At 39.2% G+C, this 11,049-nt stretch overlaps 1 protein-coding gene across 1 annotated transcript in view; it reads right to left on the bottom strand.

The window, feature by feature from the left end:
* hhat (hedgehog acyltransferase) overlaps positions 1-11,049 on the bottom strand; it is a 48,036-nt gene continuing 36,987 nt past the window's right edge. Inside the window, exon 12 of the mRNA XM_083695236.1 lies at positions 1-1,212. Coding sequence (XP_083551362.1) covers positions 1,127-1,212 — 86 coding nt within the window. The 3' untranslated portion in view covers positions 1-1,126. The remainder of the gene's footprint in view (positions 1,213-11,049) is intronic.

Here is an 11,049-nt window from a genome sequence, read left to right as displayed (position 1 = left end):
TGTTCATTTCATCATTTTTCAGACATTCTGAGTGTGTTGAAATATTGCCATAAACACAATATATGAGTTAGTGATGAATAAAACAGTTATGTTACATTATACAGTACATGTTGGCTTTGGGGAATGCTTACTTCATTCTAGTGCCCAAAACATTACATACAAATTCAATTAACACCTATACCCTGATGGAGGAAGTGAGAGAGACCAAAAAAGAGAGTGATCAAAAGAGAGAGAGAGACAGATCAAAAGAGTGTGAAACAAGACAAAAGAGATACAGTGAGATCCAGGGTTGAGGTCACTGCCAAATATTAGAGCTGGTTCACTGAGCAGATTGCCTTCGCAAGAGTGGACACTTGGCACATCATTAAACACTATAGCACAAAAGATGGATGGGCCTCTTTGAAGCCATTACACGTGATGAAATTATTTTTGTACTGGTAATCCCTCACTAATAGGGTTGCGTCTCTTATCATAAGATATATAAGATGTAATGCAGATGTATTCTATTGGCTGAGCTTGTTACTTTGCAAATACATCTAAGTCCTTTCAGAGTTGCGCTACTCAGAGGGGTTTTCTCCCTGACCCTGCACACTAATCTGATTTAGCACCACAGATCTGATGATCCCTATGAGACAGATACAGGATTAACAGGGCTAATTCTAACCTGGACGCGAATCAAAGGAATACACCTCACCGGTTTCAAACATTCCGTGACACCCTATACTTGGCATTTCACAGATGGAATAGAAATTAATAAATATGGGCTCCAAGGATGGAATATAAGAATACTGTCAGTGAAACAGACAGATGGAGACGACCATCTTCTCTTGCTTTCATCACGCCGTGGTGAGCACCATGATAGGCTCTCTCTAAAACCTTATTTATGGTCAATCCTGTATCCGTGGCGTGTATGACTCAAAGGGTTTAACAACTACTATGACTTAAAGTGAGTGAGTATTGTGACTGAACTATGTTCACATAAATAGAAGCATTGCTTCGCTATGAACAGCAGCAGTTGTTTCCCCATACATTTGTCCAGTGTTTTTCTCCATACACCCACTATCGAGCATGTCATCTTGGTTGCTTGATAGCAGGGTTTTTCACTCCAAGTGCACTGTGGGAAGATTCAGGGTGGGTTGCGCTCCCACTCCAATCCAATCTGAGAAAAGCAGTACAAGAAGGCTAACATGGGTGGAGCCACTGTAGACCAACCTGGAGAGAAAGACAAGGAGACATCCTTAGAGGCCTGGAACCCTCAGAACAGTGGTCTCATGAAAATGTTTGTTGCCCCAGCTGTTTGTGCTATTAGCGAACTCCCATCACGTTGTCCCGCCAAACTTTCTGGCCTCACTATTTTATGACTGGTTTTATTCAAGGTCAATATACCAATTACACTTGAATCTGTTTTTAAAGTCCTCTGTTCTTGCGCTCATTCATGATAGAATATACAAAAGATTGATGTGAGACCAGACTGTTTGGCATGACAACAACAGTAATATGAGTTGGCTAACAGCACAAACATTCTTGGACGAGCAGGCAAATGTAAAAACATCTTTCCAAAAATAAAGCAGTGCAACTGTAATAATGAAATATCCATTGTTATTTGAATCATTTGGATAGTGGGGGTTTTTTACAGCCCGATTTTAACAAGTACTTACCTCGTATTTACAAAGAAACAATGTGGTCAAGAATGGACATTTTCTGTCACTACCTCAAAGACGCAATTTACCATAATTGATAACTACCCAGTGGTACTTGTCTTAATGAGCATCAAAGAAACCAAAGTGTAATCCAATGTTTTTCCCCAAAATGTGCTACATCATAGCAAGATCAATATAGAAGGTGGTGGGGTCAGGGGTCATTCAAGGACAGGAAGACTGTGATGGTCAAATAATGGGTATTTGAAAAAGAGCCAGGGAACAGTTAAAGAAGCTTTGACTCTGCTCTTCTGAGAGAAGGAGCTGATCATTTAATACTGTACTTAGCCCACAGAGTTCAGACCACAACACCATATCCAACTCTATCATACAGCTTGAACATATTGCTGTGATGACTATAACATAACATATGTCAAAGGCTGGGGCAGGAGTTCAGCAATGTGTTTCAATGCACATACAAAGCAAATAAAACATACTTGCCCCTGATGGTGGGATTCAGACAAACTACTGAGAAGACAAAATTGGATTATCAATATAAAAGAAAATATTTCCACAATATACATTTGAGTGCACAGGGACATGATACAAAGCAGCTTTGGAAATGGGTTGGTAATTATAACCCAATGTATACCTATAATACTGAGTAAACAACATGAGATGATGGGCTTCCTGCCTGTTTCAACTTAAGACAGTAATTCGTCACTTGCCAAGCCGTAATTGTCAATAACAATGTGTTCTTAATTGACTGGCCTGGTTAAAGGTTAAATAAAAAATAAGTCAACTCTGTTGCATTGCTGTGTGCGACAAAACGGCCCTGACCAAGTGTAATTGCATTGTGACTAAAAATAGCACATATAATTACAGCTGTACCCCATTGTAATTACCATGCCATTATAGCAAAACAGCACAAAAACACAAGGTGCACTTAAACCATCCTTCTCTGCCTGGAAGCTTTTAACTTTCCTAGTCCAGCCGATAACAGTTAAAAGAAGAAGACCAAGTTGTTAATTATTTTTCCTCAGCCAGACCCATACGGTCTAAATGAGTCACGTTCTTTTTGTTGTGCGATCTGTTATTTTGAGAAGACGTACCTCCACTTCTAATCCTTTTTGGTGCCTAAGTACATTACTTCATTACATTTTTCTCCCTCCCACACTCCTGGATTGTTTTTTTTTTTACATCAATTAAAAAATGATATCTGTACATCTGATGTAGGGTTTAAGTGAATTGTTTTTATCCCCACTTCTCTGAAACTATTGCCTGATATACAGTATAAACATGGTCCATCCTGCAGCACAGCAGAACAAGGTGCACATGTGAACAAATGTTCAGGAGCCACAGTTTCATTACATGGGCAAGATCCGTCTGTAGGGAAATCAATGCACTGCTTTCTGTGAGTGTGAGGCTCACTCATGCCAGCCAAATTAGGCTAGTCTGAGAAAACTCACATCTGCTCGTTGACTATACCAGGAATAGGACTAGAAGACTGGACAAGGTGTCCTCTCTTTATGATACACGGGTGACTCACAATATCAGTAGGCTACCTGTTATGGAGGTCTGGGTTAAAGAGGCCAGGACTAGAATAGTACTGGGCTAAGATGTTGGGTCAAGTATGGCCAAATTATCAATTTTAAATGTAATGCTGGACTTTTTACATTCACCACTAACATGAAACCTTGTACTTCGGCCAACACCATTAAGGTATTTAGATGAAAGCAGGACAAGCGTGCTGGCTCTGGTTTAGCTCTGTTTTAAGGGAGGGAAAGTACAGTACTTGGCAAATAAATATTTCAGGAAATGACATCCGCTCAGTAATCTAAATTTGAACCCTCAGAATAACATCACCTTCTCTATTTTGGTTGTGTTGGCGGATGCATTATTAAGCTGAGAGAGACTTTTCCAGCTGCATGACCAGGATATTACAATTCACTTTTTGCACAGGAAGAAAGTCTCTGTTAAGAAACCAAGAACATATCCATCTTTATATTTGTTCTGATAAGTAAGTGTGCACATAGAGTATATGCCCAGATATTGGATACAGGATACAGTACATGTCTGCTGCTGTCTTCATATATCATATTATACTTTTTTCACTTTCAGAAAATTAAATAAAAAAACTTTAGTCACAATGCAGATTCTCCCGAAAACCTTACAAGACTAACAATCTCTACATCAACACAGACCAAGAACTGAAAATTATGAACACAGTCTCAAGTCTGCTTGTTAATAAACAACAAATCCTGAAGGTGTAAATTGGCTTTAAAAGGTCTCTTGCACCTTTGCTCTGGGGCACCACATGAGCAATGACGACAATCCTGTTTGAGGCACCATGCCAAGTCACCCCACTGCCTAGCTCTGGGAACTGAATGGACTTCACTATCACCCACAGTATGGGACTGCTTTGCTCAAAATGGCTCCAATCAATCGTTGCACATTGTGTTTTATATTGTGCATCAGTAGACACCAGGGAAAGCGAATAGATATTTTGAATATTCATTTTCTGCAGGACAGTGCAAAATGTAAATTGACTATGCTATGTTTGGCTGCAAAACAGATCAATGATTTTGATATTGCACAACTGAGACAACTACAGGTGATAATTGTGATGAGGAATAGTACCCCACTGAGAAAATAACTCCCCACTTCAGAATTTGCATTACACAAAGTACATCACTTCCCAATGCAACATTTAACTCTTCACAATCAATCTGCCAAAGATAATAGTTACCTATACAACCTTTAACTACCTCTCGCACGCACGCACGCACGCACGCACGCACGCACGCACGCACGCACGCACGCACGCACGCACGCACGCACGCACGCACACACGCACACACGCACACAGATTAACAGATTTAAACACACACACCTGCATTGTGTTGAGAGCCAGGGCTGTGTTAGACTGACAGGCGGAATGAGACGTGCAGACACTCATTTAGGAGCTGCACCGGGGTGGCTGCGGCTCACCTCAACATAACAAAGGCCACACTTTCCTGTATCACACTAAGATTGCGAAAGGCAGGTTTAAACACACATCTAGATTCACGGCAGATTTTCCTGACAGCACTAAAAGCCATTCTGTGGATCTCACCACAGTCTGTCTTTAAGAGCAGACCAGTAAACTGCCTGTGACAAGCTCCAGCTGCTATAATGAGAGAAAGCAGGTGGGATAGGAAGCAAGAAGGTAGTGCGATATTGCTTCCCAGAATGTAGGTTTCCATTTCTCAATAGTACATTTCCCTGGCTCTTTTGAGTGTGTTCTGTGTACCCTCAAAAATCTAATTATGAATTTAAATGAAAACTGACTATAGCAATATCCCCAAGGGTCTTAATGGGAATCAAATTACATCCATTATGTAATTAAAACAATTATGTAAAACTGTAAAGAGCAAGAGTTTTTGTGTTTCTTGTACCATTTATCAACCTTCCAGACATTGTACTGTACATGTTCAACCTTTTCAAGGTTAGGGTTAGGTTACAGATATTGACATGTTTGTGTTCTATTCACCCTGTTAGATCCAGTGGTTAAAGGTGCTGTGTGTACAGGAAAACTGTCACTTTATTTGGCTCTGTCCTAGCATTCCTAGCCTCCCACTTTAGTCTTGCATACTTGCTATGGAAACGGCGTGAAAAAGACATGCTAGCATAGATAGCAATGCAAACCTAGCAATGACAACTGTCAATAACGCTAATCTATAACTGTGTGGCAATTGGTCAGAACTGTATCCCCATGTGAGACTGGCGCTATCTTCCCCATCTCTCTCAAAACCAATAGTAAATCAAGGGAGTAGCACATCTCTAGTATATACAATCTTTGGTTCAACTATAAATTTTGCTCTGGCAAATGAATGGATAAATTGATCTGTTTGTTAGAAAATACTGGATGATATTAAAAAAAAAAGAAAAAAAAAGAATTGTAATAAACACAAACTGATTGAGTGTGAAATCACAGGGAAACTTAAAGAAAACAGAGGGATACAATAACAAAAAGAGGGAAAGAGGTAGACGATAGATTTAAAAAGAGGGAGATAGACATAGAAATAATTTCACTTAATTACATCATGTGAGACATAAGCCCAGCTCACAGCTCCTGTGGAGTGTTCTTCTGAGCTGCAGGTGTCTTGCTGTGAAAGTTCTAGCAGACTGCCAGCCAAAAGGGGACAGGATTTGAACAGGATTATGTACAAGGATAGATCTAGGATCAACATTTGGGTTTTAGGACTGATACACATTACAATACACTTACAGTATGATGTGCAGTATCCTTCTGGTACTTACTTCCACAAATATAACAAAATAGGCAACTACTCAAAACTGTACCAAATAATGCTTAGTGTTGCTAGTCATAAGTCCAAAAGAAACAAGTAATTCATAGGTGACTATTGTGTAATTACTATTTTACTGTTAATGGTATATACATAATTTGTAAACAAATAGACTTGTTTATAAACTGGTTATAAACCATTTATAGATCCATCTATTCTATAATCTATGCACTGGCAAACTAGTCATGATAATGTAGGGTCAACATATCGAGTCACCATCGGAGATGATGTTTGCAAAAGGCCAGATGCTGTAATTAGCCAACATGGCTGCCTTTGTATCCTGATTAGACAGAGAGGACCCTATTAAGTGCACATGGAGTGAAAAAGCCAGCAAGTAGATGAGAAATATCCATATTGCATTTAAAGAATGCCAAAATGCAGCTTCCCACTACTATGAAATCATCAAAAGGCCCAATCTCTGTTTGTATAATGCTCATGAAAGGTTGAGTAGCATCATATTGAAAGTTGTCTCTGACACCTTTTTTTTTAACTGTGTAGTGAATGAGTGACAATTCAACACTTCTAAGTAATCCATGATTTGGAAATGACTGGTAAGCAACATTCATAAACACGTAGCGCTGGAGACGAGCTAAACAGAACAGTGGAATTTGCTAACAGTTGTTTTTATATTAGCATTAGCTATAACATTTCTATAGGGTTAGGGTTAGGGTTAGCTAGCCAACGTATATTCAATAATCTGTTTCTCCATGATATTTACGGTACACTGTAGGGCAGTGGGAGTCCTGTTTCTCATCCACACATGTCGTTGTTTTACTCTCAAACGTGTGTGTGTACTGGCAGTAAACAGCAGTGATAATTCGGTTGCCGAGCTAAAAGATGTAGGTGTGTACAATTACCTAGCACATATGCCTGATGCCTGTGGGCTGTTAGCTCTGTGATGTTTATGTTGACTCCTTTGAATCCTCATTTCAGATGTTCTAATCCTATTTTGATTTTTTAAAATAAATAAATAATAAAGGTCTACCCTGCTTCATGCATGTCAGAACAACACCATCAGTGGAAGGGGCATCACAAAATGACATCAAATCACCATCAGTTTAGAGGAGACATTAACTACACGGTACTGTACTGAATGACCATCAGGTAGAAATAGCAGAGAAAAGAGTCACAGTTTATGTGAATCATTACCCAACAGACAACCATGGGTACTAAATGATAAACATCTAAACCCAATAAAGTGATAAGCCATTCATTCCTGATGGTATTTTAACTTTGTGGAGCCTCTAAATAACCTGTAATCTAACACAATCATGTTTCACTGCTCATGGACACATTAAATGAAGCACTCTAATTGGACTGAAAGTGCCCCAGAGGCTCTGAGCACAGTGTATCTCCCTGTAGTTCATCCTCTCTGTTGAGCAAATTATTAAAGAGCACAATCATATCAGAGGGTTCATCGAATGCTGGAATGGTGCTGTTGAATGGAAGTTCATAATCTCTGATAATGACTTCAGCAGTGAGAGTCTTGTGTTGTGAATAAATCATTTTAACCCCAGTCAGCACCATTAAAATCCATGTAAGATTTAAAAGCATTGATCTCATGCAAATGGAATGTATTTCCATTTTACCCCTGCTTGCTTAAAGTACCACACTTGTGGTAGCTAAGATTTTACTTGCGAATCAAGTGTTTCATTTAAAAAAAATATATAATAATAATAATTATATATATATATATATATGTATCTAACCCTATATATATATATATATATATATATATATATATCTAACCCTATAGAATATATATATATATATATATATATATATATATATATATATATATATATATATATACACAGTATTCATTAGCAAACATTTTGGTGATAATAATCAAGATCAAATCACAACATCAAGATATTATTATATTATGTAAGAAAATTATTTAAAGGAGCTACACATGAACTCTAGCTCCCCTGTGGCCACCAGTAAAAAATTGCAATTACAATGAGCTGTTTTGTTTACACTAGACATTGGTACTAGCTAGCTTCCATTCGAAAATGGCTATCCAGACCATTGAGATAAGATCCTGACTGTCAAATGAACAGGTAATAATAAATATTTCGATTCTGCGACCTGCTTTCTGAAATAAGCTACTTGACAACAGAGTGGCCCCACTGACAGCCACACCACCATGCATCCCTCTGCTGGCCTGTCTGGGAAGCTGAACAGGGTATGCCTCGATCCTTAGATGGGGGACCAAAACAGGCTGCTGGAAGTAGTGTTGGAGGACCAGTAGGTGGCAGTCCTCCCTCTGGTCTTGGGACCTCAATGCCCCAGGGCAGTAAATGGGACTTTGCTTTGCAGAGGTTTCTGTCCTTCGCATGAGTTGTTAAACCGAGTCACTAAAGATCACATGGCACTTATCGCAAGAGTAGGTGTGTTAACGTGGTGTCCTGGCTAAATTCCCAATCAGGCCCTCGTACAATCATGGCCACCTAATCATCCCCTGCTTTAGGCTCATTCATCCCCTCTCCTCTTACCCTGAAACTATTCCCCAGGTTGTTGCTACAACTTGCCTGGTTAAATAAGGGTTTAATAAATAAACCGGCCAGGTTTACATGCATCTACTAATAAATATGATGTTACATTTACTTACATTTATACGTTAACTGAAACTCTCATGAGCTGTACGAGTTCTGTCATATCAAAAAATACCACCCCAAAACACATGAACATGAGCGCAGATGCAATACTGTTAGAATCAAATAAGAACCAACATCACAGGTACATTGGTTAGTCAGATAATTTACACTTACCCACAATTCCCTAGCGAATATGCAAATGTTTTTCCTTCTGTTGCAAGGGCATTGTGGGTCAATGTGAATTTCTGTTGTTTCTGTTGCATTATCTCACTAACTGATATACCTGTGATGTTGGTTATTGTTTATTTATAACTGTATTATGTCTGAGCTTATATTCATGCAAGTGCTTGGACCAGCACCCATTGGTGGGAAATGTGTGCATGTCTATAGGTCTGGCACTCCACCTGCCAATTACAACTGCTAAATTAAGGTTCTCCATTTTAGACTTGTGGAATTCTGAGAATTCTTTTTTTTTTTTTTTCTGTTGAGGGGCACCCTTTGTAGAACTAACTAACTTAACCTAACTAAATGCATCAGCATTTTCAGTACGATGTATAAAAGAACACTAGGAACTTAAATACTAAAAAATATTGACTATATAATGTCACTCAAACACTAAATTATTTAGTAGAAATATCTTAAATTATTAAGTTAACTTCTAAATAGCCATTTGTAAACCAAAAATATTCCAATATGTGTTACACAATTATTATATTTCGTGTAGCAGTTTTGAGTACAATGTACTCAACATATGTCTTTACTTACTCAAAGAAAATCTGTCATATTAACTCAAAACTGTGTCCATTTGGGCTCATGTGACCCATATGGTTTGTGTAGGGACCACGATAACCTTTTAGGTAACTGTACTCAACTAAAGTGAGTGCAAGGTGTTTCCACAAAACAATTGAGTACAGTTAACAAATTAGGGGTAATGAGGGTTTACAGTGCGCACACACACACACACACTCCAACACACACACACACACACACACACACACACCAACTGTCAAGTGCCCAAGGGCTCCAATTTGCTTCTGCATTAAGGTACGCTGTGCACCACTAACTTTAGTCTTCGACACTAAGTTGGTAATTTTGTTCAGCTTCAGTTAGCGCAGAGGCGGAGGGCAAGTCTCCAGCAATGAGTGGGTGGGGATACAGTAATTGAATATGACATGAAGATGTCCATTGTACTTGCCAGTCAGGATTTCACTGTGAATGTTGGAATGGATTTTTTTTTACAAATTAAATTACCATACTTACAGGTTTAATGAACCTTTCACAACTTTTATCATGTTTTTATCATTTGCATCAGATTAATAAATAGACAATTCTCCACTATCACTTGTAACCGCCAGTAATGACCTGCCATTTAAGAGCATGTATTCGCAAATCTTTAGACATATTTAGAAATAATTTAGCATTCATTAAAATAATGGTTTACAAATACAAATCAAAAGGTGATTGTGTGTGGATAGTAAATTATATTTGTGCATTGTGTTTTTTGTTTACGGATCATGGTGCCCTTTTGTGAGTATTGCTGCCTGCTCCATATGCGTGCCACTGTTTAGTAGAAGCAAATTGGAGCCTCAAGTCTCACAGCAATCCCTTCAATTCCTGGGAGAGAGGAATGAAGCTAGAAGCTCCACATTGTGTGTGTGTGTGTGTGTGTGTGTGTGTGTGTGTGTGTGTGTATAGAACAATGGGCAAACAGGATGACAGGTGTGAAAGGCTATGGGGCTCCTGCAGAGATGTTCCCCGTCTCCAACCCCTCTCCAGTCAGCCCCTCTGTTACATAAAGGTAACCCTTTTACTCTCACCTTCACAGTGCAATTCTCTATGCCCACCCTGGGTGCCATACAGACCAGTCGACCAACTAGGGCACTATTCCAGTCCAATGACACAAACATACCCTCACAAATCTTTCTACAACAACAAACAATCTCTTCTTTGTCCCATTCATTGTACCTATGGCACCTGGGAACTTGAACTTAGCAACACTAGGGCTTATTCTGTGATAAAATCAAATAATAACATTGCTGTTAGCATTGGGGTAATGTTTATGACCTGAAATGACATGGTAAAAGAGTAGTTACTGAAAAGTTGCTCAATAATTACATTTTGGTTTATTGGTCCTCAATCAAATAAGCTACACTACATGCTACCCTTTCAAACCCGTGCCTGATTACTCTGTTCTTCCACCTTGGCTGGCCGCCTGACACCGCCGCCTCTACGAGGATGCAGCGTTCGCGCTGTTCAGTCACGGCTTTTCACTGTTTGGCGCCCCGGTGGTGGAATGAGCTTCCCACTGCTGTCAGGACTGCAGAGTCACTACCTATCTTCCGTTGTAGGCTGAAGACCCATCTCTTCAGGCTACATCTTGACTGTCCCCCCTAAAGACCTCTTCACCCCCAACTACCCCTCTGTACAGCTCCTCTACTGTTTATATATATATATATATTATTA

The sequence above is a fragment of the Argentina silus genome (assembly GCF_951799395.1).
Source record: "Argentina silus genome assembly, chromosome: X".
Taxonomy (NCBI): Eukaryota; Metazoa; Chordata; class Actinopteri; order Argentiniformes; family Argentinidae; genus Argentina; species Argentina silus.
This window is presented reverse-complemented; position numbering and strand designations above follow the sequence as displayed.